The 22,135-nt window shown below is 41.0% G+C and overlaps 3 protein-coding genes across 3 annotated transcripts in view; all 3 read right to left on the bottom strand.

The window, feature by feature from the left end:
• Window positions 1-22,135, bottom strand: part of LOC306893362 (histone H2B-like) — a 265,067-nt gene that overhangs the window by 118,172 nt on the left and 124,760 nt on the right. The window lies entirely within an intron of this gene.
• On the bottom strand, window positions 54-8,634 carry kiaa0930. The gene is made up of 10 exons (XM_079455112.1): window positions 8,358-8,634; window positions 6,753-6,901; window positions 6,034-6,138; window positions 4,120-4,197; window positions 3,920-4,021; window positions 3,681-3,821; window positions 3,185-3,373; window positions 2,920-3,079; window positions 1,718-1,873; window positions 54-1,559 (listed from the first exon to the last, which is right to left on the bottom strand). The coding sequence occupies exons 1-10, from the start codon at window positions 8,497-8,499 to the stop codon at window positions 1,519-1,521; spliced, it is 1,263 nt and encodes a 420-aa protein (XP_079311238.1). The 5' UTR covers window positions 8,500-8,634; the 3' UTR covers window positions 54-1,518.
• large1 (LARGE xylosyl- and glucuronyltransferase 1) lies at window positions 10,141-20,906 on the bottom strand. The gene is made up of 15 exons (XM_079455086.1): window positions 20,412-20,906; window positions 19,360-19,544; window positions 18,992-19,281; window positions 18,514-18,596; window positions 17,942-18,065; window positions 17,692-17,863; window positions 15,969-16,073; window positions 15,771-15,883; window positions 15,028-15,153; window positions 14,222-14,377; window positions 13,968-14,131; window positions 13,594-13,872; window positions 13,364-13,510; window positions 12,177-12,372; window positions 10,141-11,941 (listed from the first exon to the last, which is right to left on the bottom strand). Exons 2-15 carry the CDS (start codon window positions 19,463-19,465, stop codon window positions 11,744-11,746), a joined length of 2,259 nt encoding a protein of 752 aa, XP_079311212.1. The 5' UTR covers window positions 19,466-19,544; window positions 20,412-20,906; the 3' UTR covers window positions 10,141-11,743.

Raw genomic sequence — 22,135 nt, 5'->3', positions numbered from 1 at the left:
TACTTTCATGGTACCTTAAACTAATGTTAAACTTACCTGGCTAACCACTTAAACCGGCTTCATGCTACAGGCCACTGAACCCATATTTTATTCACATCACTACCGTTGACGTAATGGTGTGATCAAGACGACATGATTTTAACTTGTTTATGTTTAGATGCAAGTAGTTTTTGTAAATGTACATGTTTGTATCATGTAACGTTTAAGAATATAATATAACATTTGGACAATATGAAAACGCTAGTTTAAGAAGTTGATATAAATGACATTTTAACTGCTTCTTGTATGATAGGATTGTTGATTAAATTGATAGAATACATTTTTAGAGTACTAAAAAACGTATTCTCCTTTCAGTAAGCATATTTTCACATTGACAATATCGTACAATACACGCCAAGTAACAGCAAAATACAATTACTTCACTTCAACAACAGCTTTTTTGGGGGGAATGTGTATTTTCATAAAGTTGTACAGAAAAAGTGTGGATATATATTAACATAAATGACAACAAACGTGCACAATTACTTTTCTGAATTACCATCGATACAAAAGCGCATGTAAAGCAGGGCTTTCTTACAAATTGTTCCACCGAAGCCTTTGACCTAAAGCAAAAATAAAAATAAATGGAATATTCACACGGTAAGAGTTTCAAAACGCCACTGGCTGGCAAATATCAAATGGATATTAAAGCTGTCGGATCAATCGTTACATTCAGCTGACAAACACGTACAAAATAAATGAATACTGACAATTTGGGTTGGCTATACACATTCAACTCCAAAAGCCCTTTAGTGCAAAAGAGTTCTTAAAACCAAAGCTCATTGCGTCAGACGAATCTAAACAGGTTTCGTCCCTATACAAGCACCCGCGGAGAAAATGAAAGAGCTGTTGTGTGTGATCGTAGTGTCGTTGATGTGCTCTGGTGTGGTCCTCAACTGATCCACTGCGTCCTAACACTGAATACACATCTGCTCCTCTTCCACGTCATGTTCACTAGTATCTGGCTATGACAAAGACCCTCAAACACATGGAATGACAGACAGGAGAACGTTTCCCCGGCGTGCCCACGCTTTAAAAAAGTCGCCACGTGGACGACGTTTGTTATACATTAGCTGGTTAGCGACGTATTAAGGCCTATGGGCTGCGGGGAACGTCCCTTTGGAAACTATACAACGCACAAAATCAGCAACATCGTGAAACTTACAAGAGTCTCTGGAGGGGCGGGGCATAGAGAGGGGGCGGGGTCGGTACATTTCACTGAGTATTTAAGCAGCAGTGTATTTACAAGAACGACATTCGTTTGTTCAGTTTCTCGCGAACGTTTCCCTTTTCACCTCGGCGTCAGGTGTCTTTCGGTTCCGTGGGACGTTTTCGAGCAGAAGAGGCACTTTGTTCTTAAGGGTGGTCTTTTCCTCTTCTCGTACGCCTTTTTTGGAGTTTTTGGTTGTTTGATGGCTGGTCCTCAGGGCCTGATGTGAGGAGGCACTTGGTAACGTGGTGTTCACAGCTCTGGAGATGCTATGTCATCAGAATGGGCTTTTGTCTCACCTCCAGAATATCTGAAAACCAAAAAGATTTTTTGCGTTACTTCAAATACTTTCGAAAAATCAGCCACTAATACTCATGAGATCTGTCAAAGATTCATGTTAATGTACAACATCTGCCAATGTTACGTTGCGGGGTTAAAAGCATTGACCTTCATTCATATTTGCTCTACCTGTGGTGATGCGGTGGAGGGGAAGAGTTACGTAAGTGAGATAAGAAAACAGCAGAAAATACTCCTCCTTTCTGTTCAACTTGAGCCAGGAGCCCACCAGAGATCGGCCCGTGCCCGACAGAGATCGAGAGCGCAGGTTTGTGGCGTTACACATGTCTACAGAGAAAGAAATAGAGCATTGTATTGGACAAAAGATGGAGGAGGAACCCATTCAAAGTATTTTATAAAGCCCGGTAATGACTGGCTATCAAATCATGACTTCTAAGTGTAAAATATTTACGCTCCTTTTCACTAAACCCAAACCACTGTAACCTTGCAGTTATTGTGTTTTGTAGTAAATCGCAGTAACTTTCACCAAGAATCATTTTTATCATAGCAATGAAATATTTTTGTATTTAATCGCATTTTTTGCTGAAAAACTCATTACCTCTATACATCCAGCTATGTGTGATGCGTTGTAATGTAAATGGAGTAAAATGTGTATATCCTGGGAAATTATTGGATGTTCTACTAGAAAAAATGACAGACTATTCATGTACAATAAAAATGAAGAAATGGTGCAGAAAAGAAGTGCCCATGAGTGATGTTTTCATCTTCCGTCACATTTATAAAGGACTACTTACACGATTCTTTACAATAAGCTTGATTTTGTGTTAAGTAACATCTGCCAGTACCTTCCAAATGGCTGTCAGGTCACCAGATTTAGTTATATTCCTCTAATGAAAAGTGTAATATTCTAGTCATACGGTGTCATTCGTCATTACCATTAGGTCGTTTTCCATATTTCCACAAAGAAAAGTTACATTTATCATTTTCTATACAAATATACTTCATGTGTAATGACGTAAGATGAATAAGAACTGCTTTCTAACCTGCTATGGCATTGACATTTTCAGAGGGTTACGGTAATGATATTTAGTCTTGAATGTCTTGTTTTGACAGATTTGTTCGAAAACATGTTTTTTTTATTTTTTATTTAATGGTATTATTCAAAGGTCTCCCAGAACTGTTTGCTTAACTAATCTTTTGTTCAATAGAAGATTTTTCCTATTACGTATGTAGTCACGAAATCTCAGTTGCTGACATTTTCCTTGTTCATCTGCACAAAGAAGTGCTTACGGGTTTGGAACAACTCGCGGGTGGGTCGGAGTTAAGGAAGAACAATTGAAGTCGTAATGAGAAGCAGATATTGAGAACGTTACCATCATCCTCTTCCTCCCTGAAGAACTCCTCGCTGTCGTTGGCCGAGTGCGATTTCTTCATCTCAGCGTTTCGGTTTCTAGGGACTTTACGACGCAGCGACGGCGAGAAGAATGAGGGTCTGTTTCTCTCCGGGGTGGGAGGGGTGCTAAATGATGTCACCTGCAGGACGCAAATGTGTTTTAGAGCAAAACAAACCGAGTCTGAACATTTCTTTGTGACTTAAGCTGAAATATAACCACAGAAATAAGGCCGAATCACGCTCACTCTCTCGTGGAGGGGGGAGTCTTGATCTTCCTCTGTCCCGCAGGGCGACGTGTCTCCGGTGGGCACCCGACTGACCGCCATCTCAGCGTGACCTTTGCCCTGAGGACCCTTCATCCGCACAAACTCCATGTTGTTGTACTTGTAGAAGCCGAAAGACATGCGCTGAGCCATTTTAGCAGCTACGCTCACCTGTACACACAAAAACACACACATGACAATCCTTCATCAAAACACATTAAACCCATAACAAAAGACTTTGTGTGATGCGCTTTGAAATGATCTTTCATCTACGTGAACTTCCTTAAAAACGACATCATTTATAAGAGCTTTATCTGAAATGTCCACTAACATTGTGTTTGATATTTTGTGTTATATTACGTTAACATAATAGTCAAGTTTAATTCTGCTGTTAATGTTATGATGAAACAATAACAATGAATACACCAGCATTTAAAGGACATTTGATACCGAATCACATCTTGTGTCATTACCATACCCGGTTGTCATAGACCTTCTTGAGAGCCTCGTAGCGGATGGAGCCCTGAAAGATCACGCCCTGGAAAGTGTTGCTCTTATCACTGGCCACCAGCTCCACACAGACCATCTCACCTTCACCGACGGTCATGTCGCTGAACACCTGACAAACATCACATGTCACAAACAGAAACATATCGCTGTGAAAGATATGATACTGCAGTCATTGCTCCAGCATTACAGCGTGAGTTCATGGGTTACCTCCTCAAAGTTGTCGATCATGAAGAAGATGTTAGGGTAGCTCATTTTAGACTCTTCACCTTTGCTGTCCATGGGATGTTTGCTCGGGGAGGCGAACACTTGCTGTAAAATGAATATACATGTATTCTTGATCGAGAAAAGAGACGTTTTTCAATACAGCCATCTGACAGTAGAATGTAAACGTACAGACGTTATTCTACCTGAGACTTCTTCTTGTGGATGTGGATGTCTCCAGCGTCTGAGCGCGTGCAGACTGCACAAGTGACAACGTAGTCCAGCTGAGGGAGAGAAGAACTTTATCAGTTATACTCAAATGACATCAAAGCCATACACAAACTACATCAATACATTAGTCAGACTTCATCAGCAATGTACGCAAACTACAGCAATACTGTGTACAAACTACAATGTCACCGTCCACAAACTACACTGATGACGTACACAAAATATCTTGATGCTGTTCACAAACTACACAGCGCAATTCATAGTTGTGCTAAGCATATGGCGTAGGTTCTGTGCATATCTCTGCCTAGCCGGATCTGCACCTCTCCAAAAATGTAACAACGTGTCAACACAACACGGACCGCATGCGCAGTGATTCGTCTGTTTGAATCCCTCCCTCAAGTAAATAAACTCTGCGATTGCATCGTGTTCACTCAAACGCATTTCCGAATGAATTATAGAAGTAAAATATGTATTCTTCTGCATTTATCATTTCAAGCTGCAACGAAAGTGACTGTTTACTTGCTGTTATCACTGCTAACGCTTCTCAAACGAGCTGCTTCCTCTTCGGCTCTTGTCTTGGTGATACAAGCAACAGGCTTGTGGATACTGTCAGCTAAAAACTACACCTTTGCTGTACACAAACTATATTCATGTCGTACACAAACTACACTGTACCATCCACAAACTACCCGGATGCCGTGCACAAACTATCCAAATGCTGTAAACGAACTACACTGTTACCGTGCACAAACGACACTGTTACCGTGCACAAACTACACTGTTACCGTGCACAAACGACACTGTTACCGTGCACAAACGACACTGTTACCGTGCACAAACTACACTGTAAACCTTGCACAAACTACACTGTTACCGTGCACAAACAACACTGTTACCGTGCACAAACAACACTGTTACCGTGCACAAACTACACTGTTACCGTGCACAAACGACACTGTAAACCTTGCACAAACTACACTGTAAACCTTGCACAAACTACACTGTTACCGTGCACAAACGACACTGTTACCGTGCACAAACGACACTGTTACCGTGCACAAACGACACTGTTACCGTGCACAAACTACACTGTTACCGTGCACAAACGACACTGTTACCGTGCACAAACGACACTGTTACCGTGCACAAACTACACTGTAAACCTTGCACAAACTACACTGTAAACCTTGCACAAACTACACTGTTACCGTGCACAAACGACACTGTTACCGTGCACAAACGACACTGTTACCGTGCACAAACGACACTGTTACCGTGCACAAACTACACTGTTACCGTGCACAAACGACACTGTTACCGTGCACAAACGACACTGTTACCGTGCACAAACTACACTGTAAACCTTGCACAAACTACACTGTTACCGTGCACAAACTACACTGTTATCGTGCACAAACTACACTGTTACCGTGCACAAACGACACTGTTACCGTGCACAAACTACACTGTTACCGTGCACAAACGACACTGTTATCGTGCACAAACTACACTGTTACCGTGCACAAACTACACTGTTACCGTGCACAAACGACACTGTTACCGTGCACAAACGACACTGTTACCGTGCACAAACTACACTGTTACCGTGCACAAACGACACTGTTACCGTGCACAAACGACACTGTTACCGTGCACAAACGACACTGTAATCGTGCACAAAAGACACTGTTATCGTGCTCAAAGTATTACGTTACCTTGCACAAACTACACTGTCACTGTAGACAAACTACACACAGTTTGTGCACAGTATCAAACTACAACAATGCTGAATTAGTGTGGGGCAAGGAAGTAGCTTAAAAGCGCTCTATCCAGATGACTTTTATGATGTGTTTAGATGGTTTTGGACGTCAGAGTGGAGATGTGCTTACTTTCTGCAGGATCAGGTTTAAATAGACGCTCTCCTCCCAGTCGATATCAGGATCTCCCAGACCGGGCAGCTTTTTAGAGTCTCTTCTGTACACCTCCACCTCCACCTTAACCAACGACAGAGACGACAACCTTTCGGATCACTTACTGTGCTTGAAGCTGTTTGTTTTTGTGTAACATCTCACATACACTGCTGATTGATATTCACAGATCCGTCTGGAACAAGCTACCTGTTAGCATGCATCTCAATCAATAAAGTCACAAGTTGATAAGATGGCTCTCCGAGATCATGCTCAACAGTTTGCTCAAGAGCAGCCAATCACTGTACTGGAATCTATCTATAGGGTGAACAGGCCAAAACCTGACCCCTTGATATGATTACGTGACATCACACAGGGTGTCATAGTTACAGATATTGAGTGATGATGTCAAAGGGTCAGGCCCAAAGGTTAAACTTAACACGTACAGATGCCAAACCAAACTTTAGCAGATCATGAATCAATGTATATTCAAGCTACAATGTAAATAGGTTGAAAATACACCTAGACTTTATTACTTTATTTTCTTTCAGTTTGTGATTAGATCAACACAGTGAGGTTCTATTAGAAATAATTGTAAAACGAAGCTCTTGTCACTTTATTTGATATTACAAACCCACAATTTAACTTCATTATAATTCGGAAGGTAGATTCGTGGAGAGTATTTTGGAAATTCATCGCACCTTCTTCCCTTCCGTGTTGTCGGTGCTGACGTACGGAAGTTTGCGTCGCACGTAGAACAGCATATCATCCTGACGCGGCGCCCATTTCTCCATAAAATAGGCTGAGAACATCCACGTCCAGAAGACGATACGGTCATCCTTAAAACACCCTAAACACACAAAGACAAATCTCTTCACCTCTTTGTTCGAATGATAATAAACCTGTTTTCACAATCTCACTTCTCAATGCATTCCGATGGTTATAAAATAACCAATAAAAACATGGCTCACTTTTCACGGTGCAATCAAATTTGACAGATGATCGTCCTATATTCGCTCTATTATGGTTCAGTATGATCGAGTAATGAAGCCGGTCAAATGAAAAAACTAAAACGATGACGTTTCAACTTGTTTTATTTGGACTGAAATTATAAATGTTCAAGTCGTTCACGTTAACAAAACATCTCAATGTTTAAATATACACGTACACCGTCCAACATTCAACAACACATGATGGAATATTTTACATTGAGGCAAAACTGCTGCACATGCATGAATGCGTCTTGTTTTTCACACTTGTGGCTTGCCCATGTGAAACATTAACTAGGAAGTATAACTGATGTCCAGTTTCGCTTGAAGTTCATTTTAAATTGCAATGCATCTCGGTTAGCAAATACTGTAAACGTATGGATTATGTTCAAAGATTATAAGAAAGTGACAGACCACTAGGACCCCCCGGCCCCCCCAAAAAAATATTTCGATTATTTCCTCATTCTCGTCATTACATTTTTTGAATGCTTTACAAATCATATTGAAAATGACTGTCAGATATAATAAAGGTTTAGAATAGCAATCTGTATGATATGCTTTCTGTGAAAGGAGATCTTCGTAAAGATATAAAAATATGACTCGAGGATGAATGCCGAGAGCTTTTATTTTTGGGGCGGAATAATCCTGTAAATTCCTAAAACAGAACAAGAAATAGAAATAATAACTAGACATTTAACTTCTAATGAAACGCACAGAAGGGATCACTAGACCGATCCTCACATCCTCAAACACAAAGAGGAAGATAGCGCTGATGTGTCCAGACAGCTTCACTATAAAGGTCAAACAGGTCTGAACCCAAACCATTCTTTATTATTCATCAAAGTGGACGCCATGGATTTATTTGACACATGCAACGCTGTCTTATGGACCTTAAAGGGACAGTCCGCGCCCAAAATGAACTTTTATTTATCATTGTGTCATTAAAAACCTGACTTTCTATTCTTTCTTCTACGAGAGAAGACAACGTTGTCCTAGACTTCCAGTGTAGAATGTAGTGAGGAGAATGTAAATATATATAACATGATGCAGAACGAATGACAGTGAGTCACGCTTAAATGACGTCATTATTACTTTGTCGCTTTTATCCTTGTGACTTGAATAGCCGGCAGACAGTCCTGACAGACAGACAGATATACGTGCACACAGACAGAGACAGACAAATCAACAGACAGACAGAACATCAACCGAGAAGAACAGCACGCCGTGACGTCACAAAAAGACAAAACGGCCGATCGCGGCCTCGCGACATTGGCATGTAGACAGAGTTTCGGACAACGCTCGCGTTCGCGCACTGACCCAGTCCGCTGAGGTCCTGTCTGACGTTCAGGCGGTTCCGCTCGTCCGCGATGGCCTTCAGCATGTGCTGCAGGGAGTCGTCGGGCTCGCCGGCGTCCTCGTCGCTCCTGTCGGCGTGACACAAACCCGGTTCGGCGGCCATAACAGACGCGCTGATCTCATGACACGATCGCAGCGGAGCAACGACAACAACGGCGCTCTTCACTTCCGTCAGCTGGAACACCCGCCGGTGACGTCACGCGCCTTAAAGGGGACGCGTCAGTCACGTGCTCACCGCGCTGGTCTGCCTGTCCACTTCTAAGACTAGACTTCAGAGTAGCGATCCATTATTACTATTATTGTTACACTTCATTTTGCCCTGAACTTCAATCCACAACATCATTTAAATGTATAGTAACCACAAATAAATCCCAATCTGTCGTGATTTACTCCCCAAACTTTAGAACGTCCATGACATCATTTTTGGGTGATCTGTCCCTTTAAATACGTCATATTATTTAAGGGTCAGCTCACTTGACGTTTTAAAAGCTTCACATAACGAGCAAGATGTGTTTTCTAGACATTTCTTTGGTTTGAACTTTACTTTTTAAGCCACACAAAATAAAACCAATGTCGAAGCCCCCAGACACACCCTCTTAACCCTTACACACATCTGAATGTAAAACACTGATCGCACACATTAGTATTAGATTTGAAAACACTTACAGATTTTGTGTTTCATTGACAAATATAGTGACATTTAGATTGTTACTTACACGCATTTTCTAAATGACACATAAAAGACTTTCCCTTTCTTTTTTTAAGCAATTTTAATTGATTTAGTATTTATTTTTGCCCTTTAGGCATTACAAATGTAAAATACTGTTGATAATATATATATATATATATATATATATATATATATATATATATATATATATATAAATTTATGTTTCAATAAGTTTTGGAACGTTATAGGGCCAACTATAACATACACACATCTGAAACGGGCTGCTTTGTTAAACAAATGATCCAAACTGTGCTTTTGTTTGTATAACAGTGACGTCAAACACTGGACAATAGCGCCCCCTTGAGAGAAAGTTACTTCAGTTCAATTCCAGTTTCTAAAAAAACAAAGCCTCCAGTGTTTAAAGAGGATAGAGGAATTAAGCAGTTAAACTTCTCTGTACGAACATCTTTTTTTACAATAAGAGCCAAAACACATCACAAACAAACAATGTGTCTTACTTTGAAAGAAGAAACCCTTCTCTTTCGCTCTCAGAGTTCATTTTAAACGTTCAAGCATACGTGTTCCGATCAGGAAATGATGTTTTAAAGAAGTTACCCTTGACTTCATACTGGTTGTATGTTTCCCAGATAGCACAATCTATCTGGTTTACGTCGATTTGACGTCTGCATTTACATCTGCAATACATAGTTTGCTCATCTGCAATATGTCTCGCAGACGTCTGCTTAAGATCTGGAAACATCTGCTGCTTAAAACATCTGCTAAACATCTCAGAAAGAGCAGCCTTACATCCATTCTAAAACATAAACATCTTACAGACATCTTCTAGAGGTCTACATGACGTCTGACAGCAGACGTCTCCGAGACGTAGTGCAGATGAGCAAACTATGTATTGTAGATGTAAATGCAGACGTCAAATAGACGTAAACAAGATGTATGTGTGTAATCGGGGTTGTTATCGCCCTGATAGCACACAAACATCTGGCAGACGTCTATTTGATATCTTCATCTACATGTGCAAGACAAAGTTTGTTCATCTACAAACATCAGATGTTTCTACTCAGCAGATGTTTAATAGATGTCTTACAGACGTATCTGTGCTAGCATGAGTTAGCATGAAAAAACAACAGAACACAACACTGACGTAAAACATTCAGACGGTTTTGTCATTGTAAGATGTCTATGTGTGTACAATATAATTCAAACAAACATTTGTCGGCCTGTAAAGGAATTGTGAGGTATATGGTGCCGTCTATACCAGCACTGTAATGAGAGACATATGAAATATAGCTAAATATCTCCGTGATGAAGCAAACCTCAGACGTGTGTTACCTGAAATCCTTTTTCATTGTGACTCCAGTAAGGAGTTATCAGCTTTATTTCATCTCTTTCTACACAGCCTAAAACATCCTTGGCACCTCTGGGTCTGAACCGCCGGGTCAAGAGTTCTAATAATAGAAGGAGACTTAATAAAACCAGAACTATGAAGACCATGAACAAAAGCATACAATATGGGTCCTGAAGTGAAGCTTTGTGGGAGCCATTGTTCTCTGTGAAAGCACTTTCAGGTCCACGAGCGGCTTATTTTTTAGTTCAGAAACTTCTAGGCTGTTCGAGCCATTCATCTACAAGAACAAGTCTGTGGAAATCTCAGAATGTACAGAAAGGTATTGAAATTACACGTTGAATACAGAATTATAATCTCGCAGCTGAGAAACTGTTTCTGGGACGTTATGGGTTTAACTGTCAGTAGTGAATCTCGAATGGCAAACCAACAAAAGAGTAAAAAAAGACAAGAGCTCATTTCACACATATTATTCACCATTACAAAGTAAAAACACGTATGTCAGAAAGTGCAACACATTTGATTTTCAAAATGACATTGGTGTATAAACATCTGGAGTGTGGATGTTTTATTGTATCTAGGCAGAAAGTGCCGAGATGTTCACGAAGAGGCCATCAGATGTGATTGTTTGAGCGGTCTGACTTCTACACCTCTGACTCAACCAATGCCGTGGGTTTGGGGGACTATTAGGTTGTCAAAGCAAGGCAGACGAGGGACATGTTGAGCACCACAACCGCTCTTGTCATTCAGCAGAAGTGACAGACTTTCAAAGTATTTACCAACACGAACGTCTCGAAAACATCTTCTGAACGTCTGAACAAACACAAAGGTTAGATGTCTCTGGTGTGTTGTCAGAACTGTAAATCTACTTCTGAGTTTACAAATGTTGGGAGTGCATCAACACACTTCAGTTCTCAATGGGAATTGATCGTTCCTCTTAACACATCCTCTAAATAACCCACTGAAGCGCTTACAAAGTGTTTGCTTTGGCCACGTTTTATTGCCAGTTCAGTGAGTAAAGTTCACTGTTTATCATACATAATTCAGCTACTGTACATCCTATCCCTGTCTCTTTACGTGAGAACCAAACCTTCAATCCACGGACACACAGACGGACATTGTCGTTCTTCTCATTTGAGAATTATTCAAAAGATAAACAACTCTAAAAGTTTTTGTTTGAAGAAAGCATCTGTTTATCGTCGCTTCAGTAGCCAGTAGTGTATTTCTCAGACCCGTGATCCGTTCCACCTCACATCAGTCTCTGCCGCAGTCTCTGGCTGTCATTGGGACGGAGTTACTCCAGGGGGCTCTCGGCTAGCTGTTGTTGTCCACTGTCATGTACTTGAGCGCTGCGAAGCCGTAGCGCCGGGACATGTTCTGCTGAAACTCCTCCTTCAGCGTCTTCAGACACACACGATACTGTTTGTTCGAGCGAAACTTGGTGATGTCGAAACTGGGTGCGTGGGGCATGTGGATCATGTAGGCGTTTGGCAGAACCACAAACTCATATTCCTGAAAATACACAAACAGAAATACCCTCGATTGTTCCCACTATATTCCTATATTTAAAACCCCCCAAAAATGTATTTACTGCATTATAGATGCATAGCAACAGCAAATGTAACCTAAAGCTGATTTTAACATATAAACACGTCTTTGTGTCACTTATGTACAATTAAAAAAACTTAGTAGTAAAAAATTTAACAATTCTAGTTTCGATTTAATTCACGATTTTACACAATGTTACCTGAGCGTCCAGCTCCATTATGTGAGCCACTTTATTCCAGCCGAACCCGACAAATCGCCGGTCGTAAACAGGACTTTCTCGTCTGACCATCACGTACGGCTCAAAATCAGGCTCCCATTGCACACGATACGCCGTCGTGGCCGTCCGCCATTTAGCGAAGTCTGTGGGGGCGTGACCTTTTGTCCACACGTGGTATCTGTCATGGATATTTTTTTTTAAAACATCTTCATTCCTCGTAAAGAGTCATTTACACATTTTCAGATAAAACAACGACTAATATATGTATATTGAAAATAATCAACAAACGATCAAATAAAAATGAATGTCTGACTTCTCGTTTGATTTAATGTTTACGTTTTTGTGATTCCACATTGCTTTAAATTATCAGCGATTACTGGATTACGAATTTTGAATCACTCGGATCCATGCGTGATCTTTATATTCAGATCGATCAGATTCTTTTAGTGTTTACTCTCATCAGTGTTACCTAAATATTCATGTTAAATGTTGCAGAGATAGAATTTTCCAGGACTGAAAACATAACAACAGTCATAAAATTTTCTGTTGTGTCCATGTTGCTTTTGTTTAATACGATGAAATTAGGGCTGGGACGATATATTGTGCAATTCCTATGCTCAGTTTCATAACCAGTATATGCTGCCCCATCCAAAGGCCAGAGGTGCGCTCTCTCATGGAAATACAGAATATGGGACACAGAAGAAGAACGATTTACACACTGCGTCCAAAATCGCCTACTTCCTAACTATACAGCAATCGAAATTGAGTACGAGTCATCAATAGTCTGTCCGAAACCTCAGTATGCAAAAAACAGTAGGTGAGAAATACCCGGATGGTCTTCTACTTCCGCTGAGATTTGTGAGTGCGGATCTGATTGACACTTATCTATCCCATGATGACACAGGAGCTAGAAAACTGTCAAATTTAAATCAAATAAATATATCAGAAAACATTAAAATGGACATGCGTTTTTAATTTAATATAGTAGACACAGTAAGTGTCTGTGAGCAAAGATGGCCTGTTTGATGCATACATTCCATCAGAGCGACTGGTATTGTGCTGCATGAAATTCTAATAGATATCACTGCTAAAATACTTAACCGCTTCACTGTGGCCCGGTTTCATCTACAAAACCTGCAATGAATCTTTAAAATGAAAAAAAAATTCACCTGAACGTGAACAGGGTGCCCATGTCGAGCTGTGAAAGGAGCTCGGCTTTAGATTTGGGGTACGACAGTCTGTACCGAAGCGTTTCGAAGGCAGGGACCACCAGAGCCTTCTTAGTGTTCGCCATGTCCAGCTGCAACACTGATTTCCTGAGACACAAAGCAAAGCGATGACTCATCATGAAACACACGTTTGTGCTTTGGTTCCTCTGTGAAGGTTTCACGATTCTCACCTGAGGTACTCGTACAGTCCGTACATGGGCAGAAAGTCGATATCGGACAGGAACATGTAAGGTGTGTTCACCTGTCCCATAGCGACGTTCCTCAAAAGGTTAACGGGATAAAACTGTCCTTCTTTGTAGACGATGTGATATCCCACATTACTTCTGCTCATCAGGACTTCTGAACCCTGAGCGTAACGCAGAAACTGTTGAGCTTCGGCGTCTGACAGGTAAAGAGCCAGACTGATGGGACCTTCCCAGTGTTTACAGATGGCCTCCAGCATCTGCAGTCTGAGACAAACACACACGTGGAACGGCTCACAGTTAAACCTGTTTTTGAGAAGCGTTATGCAAGCGCATTCATTTTTGTCACTCGTAACCATTACCTGTCCATGGAGAGCTGGGCCACCAGCGTGACGTCAGTGTTATCTGCGCTGGGTTCATACTCATAATGCAGGAAATAAACGTGCGTGCGGTGGACGGTGAAGCGCTCCCGACGAAACTCATAACAAGGGTCATCTTCATCCAGCTCAGACAGAGTCTTCTGAAGCTGAGGAGATATGGAGGAGCACGTCAGATGAATGAAAACCTGCACGATTATTGAGTGATATTGAGCTGAATATCAGTTTGGGGAACTCACGTTTTCAGAGTTGTGGTCGGTTTCGCTGGGACAGCCGAAGAGTTCCCTCCTCAAGAGATTCCCGTCGTACTCCAGGAAGGTCAGGTAGAGGTTTCTGAAGAACTCCACGTGTTTGTTCTTTACGTGCAGTTTCTTCGGCGAGTTCCAGTGAATCACCTAAACATAAAGAGAGAGGATCAGAGGTGTGATGTGAAGTCCATGTCCAATCCACGTGTATCGGCCTGTCGCCTGGCCAGGGGCGTGCTTATCTAACACTGCATATAGGAATTTATAGTCCGTCTGATATTTGACCTGTGTTTTGACTTGCATAACCTTATATGTTTTGCTTATAGTCAATAGGTTTTCTTGTACAGCTGCTTAGTAACAATGAAAATTGTTAAAAGCGCTATTTAAATAAAGCTGACTTGACTTCCTTTACAAAGGACTTGTTATATAGAGACAAATAACCAACCTCTTGTTCTAGGGGCTGTGTCCACCGAGGCGTTTCTACTGGTGTGTGACATGTTTTTTTTTATTATTTTAAATGGAAACACCACGGTTTTTATCATTGTAACCAATGCAAAAAAAATGCAGTCCAAGCGACCACACTCGGCATATTCAACCGCTTGAAAGCATCTCGGTGGATCTGGAGCCTTATACACATTATGATTATAAAATGAATAAAGCTACGCATGCACGTTAAATAAAACATGTCGATTAGCATCTCAGACTGAACTGTTTCTCTGTGTTCAGTTAAAGTAAGTGCAGATCATGTGTTATACGTGTAAAGTCAGTTAACAGCCGTATGAACGTTTCTTGAGACTCGCCTTGAGATCAGACACGTCTTTGTAGCACTTCTCAGAGCGCGTGTGATCCGACAGCTGAACGTTCCAGAAGCACGGCAGCTGATGGACCAGGAACGGATTCTGTTTGATGACGGCGTTGAAGATGTCCTGCAGAGACAATATTATTTTATTGGACATAACGGCCCAACATACATACGTACTGAAATATGCACCAACAGCTCATTTCTACTGAAATGATTTTCTTTTTCCAACACACCTTAAAGGGACAGTTCACCATAAATTCTGTCATCATTTACCCCTCTCACACAGTTTTGTTTGTCCTGATGAACACAACATAAGATATTTGGTAGAATGTCAGTCACCAAACAGATCTCATCCCCATTGACTCGCATCTTATTTATTTCCCTACTGGTGGCAGTAAATGGGAGATGAGATCTGTTTCGTTATTGACATTCTTCCAAATATCTTCCAGACATATATACAGATTTGGAACAACATGAGGGTGAGTAAATCATGACATAATTTTTGGGTGAACTATCCCTTTAACTTTCCACATCTGATAAAAACCGTTTCACAGCCAAACCGATTTCTCTGTCATTCTCACATGCTGTATTTAGCGTTTGTGATACGTGCTGTCGAGGGTTTTCTGAACCGTTAGCTCAACGTTAGTTTGCATATTATTTGAACAGAGTGAAAGGAAATGCAAGAACGGGAAGAGGAACAGAGATATCCATCAGCGCCGAGATTAAAGATAAAGTGTCTACCTGATCAGCGAGCGATGTGGACAACATGCTCATGAGCTCTCGCTCCGCCGTCAGTCTCCACATCTGCTCCCACTTCAGTTTCCTCAAACGATCCAACAACAGCAGAATCACACCTGTAACACACAACACACACACCATCAGCCCCGTCATTCGCCGGTTAACACCAGTCCTTTCCAATCAGAAACCTGCGTGACCCACCGGTGTTAAAGCCCCGCCCCAGCGCAGGCCACGGCCGATGGTTCTTCCACAGGTTCCCCAGATACCAGTCGCTCTGATTCTCCACTAAACCCAGAACCTGCTGACCTGAGACACACAAAGAAATAAAGAAAGATCATTGATGGCTATTATATAGCCACATTCAACAAGTGACACGTGTTCATTTCTCACTCCATGTTCTAATGATTCACATGTACACTCGAAGACAAATCTTCAGTGTGTAGACCCAGACACACAGGCTGGTTTGTTCTTGAAACAGCACACCTCAAACGTCTCCGTCCAGACGTGAATGCTGCATTATTATTGACCAGTCAATGAGCAGTATTGATTCTCATCTCTCACAGCTCGAAACCGTCTCACGACCTTTTCATGTCGCCACACTACGAGACGAGATTCAGCTCGATGTAAACAACTAATTTGCATTGTGGGTCATGATGCCCCCTCCCACCTCACAGAGTAACCATGAGCTTGGTCATATGACGATTTAGCTTATCAACCATTTTTAACCAAAATCAGATAGATGCCAAAAACTACACTTGACAGAGAAAAATGATAGATACACCCTTTCAACGTTTCTACGACAGATGCGAGGCAATATAGCAGAAAATTCAGTTTTTATGTTATGTAGAGCAACAGCGATACGGCACAACCTATAGACCACTTCAGAAAACATGAGCAACAATCTAACGCTGGTCTAAAAGCACATCCTGTTTCTTAATACTACACAAACGTTTGAACAAAATACAACCAACAGAATATTTATATCTAAATCAAAATTGTAAACAAATAGCTTTAAGATTTCATTAAGTTTGTAAGATTTAAAAATAAATAAAAGTGAGAGCGGACGTGCTTCTGGACCAGTGGTCTATACCTCCACCGATACTGACACGTGATAATTTACAGTGATATCAGCTGATACCAATTCTAAAGATTAAATGAATATTTCTTAACTTTAAGATTTATAGTCATTATATGAATGAATAACACAAACACTGAACTGGTGATGACAGGATATATCGGCCCTGATCATCAGCTGTTTTTAAACTATTAGACAATAGTGTGAACAAATGCTTTTATGGGATATATCTCTAATCAATATACAAAATTAAGAAATCATAAAATTGCATAATTAGGTCTGGGATGACATATGCTCAATTCCTCAATGAATTACGGTTAAATGCTGCCACATCAGAAAGCCAGAGGGCGCTCTCGTGAAGAAACTCTGAATATGGGACACAGAAGAAGAACAATTTACACACGTAGTTAATGGTCATATTCTATCACTGTTCTTCAAACCTTTTCAGGTATTTTAATGATAATAATGTATATTTATGATGATTCAATGTTTGACGCTTCTTCAAATGCACAATATAAACGACTCAAACTCGTAGTGTTTAAGATCAAGCAGTACTTCCTACTGATCAAAGAGCCGTAGTTCACGGAAGAGCATAAAACACAGAATATGTGGGACTCGCCCTAGACAGGTGTAACTAGTGTGAATCGTGACATATATCATCACAGCCATACGCTAAAACTTAAACTATAATTAAAGAGTGAAACTAAAAATGTCAAAATAAAAGATAAAACTACGTCTCTGACAATATGAGTACAAAAACATCTACTTCTGTCCATTATTCTGTCTTGTTTCATGGTCAAGTAAGTCAGGAAACAGAAATCAACCGTTTCCATCAGATGAGAATAGCACCTTTAAACTTGTGGAAGACGACCCACAGCTCAGCGATATCGGTGGCAAACGTGATGTCCGTGTCCAGCACGATGACCTTCTGCAGATCCGAGGGCAAGGTCTTGGTCAGCACCAGTTTCATCAGACCGTAGATACCAGAGTAATGTTTGTTAGGGATCCAGGACACCTCAGACTGACAAACACACACAAAGATTTATTATAAACAACACACACACCATCACAAATCAACACAACGTGCAGACACACAAACCTTGAGCTCATCTCCGTCGTAGAAGTTGACGTGAATGGCCGGGACCATCCAGGTGTGAAAGAGATCAGACAGGATCTTGTGAGCGATGGAGTCCGTGATGAAGTGGAAGTGAAGCGGGTTTCGTCTGATACACGGGGACAGGACGGACATTTACATGTAAAGTCAGACAACGATGTGATTCTTCATCATCCTGCTTGTTCTTTGCCATGTTCTGCCATTTCATCGGTAATGTGTGCGGACATGTTTATGTTTATAAAGAGTGTGTGTAGAGTTGTCAGCCCATTTTGTGTTCATAGACTTTCAAGATTAGAAATTCTCAATCATTATATTTAAAACTGCATGACAGCGTTCTGCATTTCAATAATTCACTTTTCATTCTAGAAGCTTTTCAGTAAATAAAAACATTACTTTAAATCTATATTTCTCAAAATATTGTGTCACATACAAATGATATTTTTGGTTGTCTGTTGGATTTTTACTTTATTTCATTAATTTGCACAATTATATCAAATGCAACTATCAGGCAACGGTCATGCATTTGTGAGAGGATACGTGTGTGTCTGTGCATTTACCTGTGAAACAGGACTGACTTGACCAAGGTGACCACATCTCTGCTCGCGTTGTATCCAGCACACACAATGGCAATGTGAATGGTCTGTAAATGCAACACGACTGATGAAAAAGAAATAAACACTGCAGTTTTATATCATGATGCTTACATGTTCCTATGCGGTTGCTAGGGTGTTCTGGATTGTTGGCAGGTGCTTTGAGTGGTTTCTAATATGTTGCTGTGCGGTTGCCATTTGCTTCTGGGTTGAGCCAAGGGTGTTCTAAGTTTATAACATGCTGATATGAGGTTGTGAACGTGTTTGGGAGGGTTGCTAAGGTATTCTGATGGGTTTATAGCACGTTGCTATGCTGTTGCTAGATGTTACTTTGATGGTTGCCTTTGGAAACGGCACTAATGATACGTCACTGAGCCGGCGCCTGCACTGGAAGCTTGTGTTTAGTTAAATGTGTAAAGAATTGGTCAAGACCGGTCATACAAACCTCACATTTGTTCACCACAGGCTGACGTACGCAGTCTGAGCTGTTGCTGGCGAACTTTCTCTTTTTAGCCTCAATATCACCTGTACCCTCTTCTGTGGAATGGGTGTGTAAGTGGTTGCCATGGCGACCGTTGCTGTGATGGCTGCTGTGGGTTGAGACTCGAGGCGTCGGGCTAAACTCTCTCCGCTGGTCATGTTTCCGGTCCTCTGTGTCTCGCAGCCTGAGCTCCAGAGCCTGATGTTCTCCGGCCGCGCCGATCAGCGCCGATGACCGAAGCTCCAGAGGCTTCACTGAAAGGTCAACACACCGGTGAGCGTGATTTAGACGTGTGTGTGTTCGACTGATATGCGTTTTGCGTGTCGTCGTACCGGTGAAGTTTGCAGATGACAGATAAATCCAGGTGAGGGCCGGAATAAAGAGCAGCGCGAGGGAGGCAGCCAGGAACTTCCTGCGGCCACGGCACATTCCCAGCATCCTCTGCTGCCAGAGGGGGTCCGTTCAGAGACGTCTAGGTGGGCATCAGTTGTTTGGCTGGGGGATGCATGGCACACTCCTTCAAAACAAACAACAAAACATAGCTACAAAATAAATGAAAATACAAATAGTGTGTGAGCTTCCCTCTCTAACAATACTTTACAATAATATCCTCTATTCTGGATTTAGAAACGCACAAAACTTACAGGAGTCACATTTGTATTATTAAACTTAAGGAGACGTGAGATGTTGATAAATCTCTGTAAAGCTTTTTAAGTGCAACTAAACTGAATTTTGAGTTTTATGATGTTTTTTTTTTGTGTTTTCACAACGTTTATTCAAAACAACTTTACCAATTTTATTCAAAACAAGAACGTATTGATCGCCTTTGTGTATGTTTTGACCCACAAATACAATCTAATGTGATAATGGGTTTAAATGTAAAAAAAGGAGTAAGAGAGTTTTTGTAAAGAAATATAAACTAAATAAAAACACGTCAGAACTGCGTTAACACAGGTCACGTGTCGACAGCTCAACCAATAGGTGTACGAAAAACAATCTTAAGATACATACCTTAACTTTGTTAAATGATTTCTTAAAATGAACTTTGATAAAACAGATATGATATTGTTTTTCAACTTGCATAACGATCAAACAAACAAATGTAAACTATACAGACCTACGTATTTACCTTGTCGTCGTGTATTTTTCACTAATTATTCAAGTGTTGCGGTCAAATTATTCCAAACGTGTGTTTTTATTTATTTGCGTGACTTACACAAACTGTGAAATAAACACCAAAGCGGCTTTATTTCATTCAGAAAAGCAGATGGTGAGGTTTAGCGGTTTAATGATCACGTGATCTACACTGGAAACAGTAAATGCAGTAACTATGGTGATTCTGCTCGGTTGCCATGGTGAGACGTACATTTGCATGCGCGCTCACCTTCGGTGCTGAAATGACGGCGTGACCGGACTCAAACGAGACGGTTTCTTCTCGATCATTCGATTAAATCCACGATAAGCGGTTTTACCGCGACAGACGCTCAGCTGTCGGCACACTGAAGGCCGTTATGACGCTCCACAGGCCTTCAGAAACACGCGTGGGAGAGAAACCGCGGATGTTTCGGTCTCTCGAGACTATCGTGTCGACTGTCGTGCCATCGCCTTAGTTTAGCCTCCCGAGGACAGCGCGTGCAGATGCCGCATGCTGCTGGATTTGACGGACATCGCACGTCTTCTGCGGCGATCCGCTCTTCATATCGTCCGTGAGACCACAGTCCGTCAGTCGCGCATCTGCTCGACCGCTTTCGCGATATAATATGAACACTGAGGCCTGCGGTCGACGCGACGCTCCCTGTTTGTTTCCCGACGCTCCTCCAATCACTGCCGCGATCCAGAATCCAGTCCGGGCGACAGAGTCATCGCGAAAACCCGGACTGGATTCTGACGCGCGTGAGTTCTTGTAGACGTCTTATATTTTGTCAGAAAATCATTATCAGAAAACCCACAACACCACTTTTCAACATTTCTGTTCCACCCTTAAGATCAAAGAGAGCATTGGGGTTTGAACAATAAAAAAAAATATATATTTGTTTGACAATTAAAAAATATAACATCTTATAAAGAGCTGTCGTACATCCATTCTAAATCATAGACATGTTCTGAAGGTCTTTATGACATCTGACGTCTCAGAGACGGATGAGCAAACAGCATCTGCCAGATGTCATGCAGATATCAAATATATATCAAATAACATATGCTATCAGAGAAACAGCTACATTCTCTCCCCTTACATGGACTTCACCATGCGGTTTGGTGAGCTGTTACATGGCAGTAAATTTGACCTTTAACCTCTGTTTATTCTCAAATAACTGAAAATAGTGTTGCAGTAATTGAAGATGGTGCCGGTATTTGTGAAGATTAAGAGGATCCTTGGGTATAGAGCGATGTATGGCTTAATGTATGAAAAATGCCGTTGACTTTGTAATTGTGAAATAAAAAAACGGTGTAACTGTTACAGTATTCATAAACAATTTACTTGGGGGCCGCCATTTTTTTGCGTCAAAATCCCTGATGTCAAATGGTCGCAATCTACACCTGTTCTCTTTCGCAACGGCGAAGCACACAGGGACAGTAGGTGGTGGTATTATGAGAATATACTGATAAACACAATAATATGATGCTTGCGGTTAAGTTATTTATTCTGTATTAGAGCACAAGTGAATATTAGCCCCTGTCAGCTAATGACAGATGATGATAAATCAACATCAAAAAGTCAAAATCTGGATAAAATGCATTGTATAATGGTTAAAACATTGTGTGTATAATAAATTCTAAATCATTTTGGTTATTAATATGCGTGTTTGTATTGTTTCTGACAAACCATATTAAAATGTATGAAAATACACTAAATGTTGTCTTTATTTTCTTTCTTATTTTAGCATTATATATATGTATATTATCTTAAAGAAGCTTATATTTCCAAAAGAACTGATTAGTGTGTCTGTGTTTAGTTTGGCTGCCGAGATGTGCGTGCAACCAGTTTACATCATCGAAAATGAACATTGCGGCTTCCTCAGGTTAAAATGAGTATTACATTTAGGTTTTTTTTAAACAATTGAAAATATTTGATGTGTTTCTATCGACAAATGCTAGTAGTGTAAGGCT

Source organism: Barbatula barbatula (assembly GCF_947034865.1).
Source record: "Barbatula barbatula genome assembly, chromosome: 4".
NCBI lineage: Eukaryota > Metazoa > Chordata > Actinopteri > Cypriniformes > Nemacheilidae > Barbatula > Barbatula barbatula.
The sequence above is the reverse complement of the archived record's forward strand: the minus strand, read 5'-3'. Positions and strand labels throughout refer to the sequence as shown.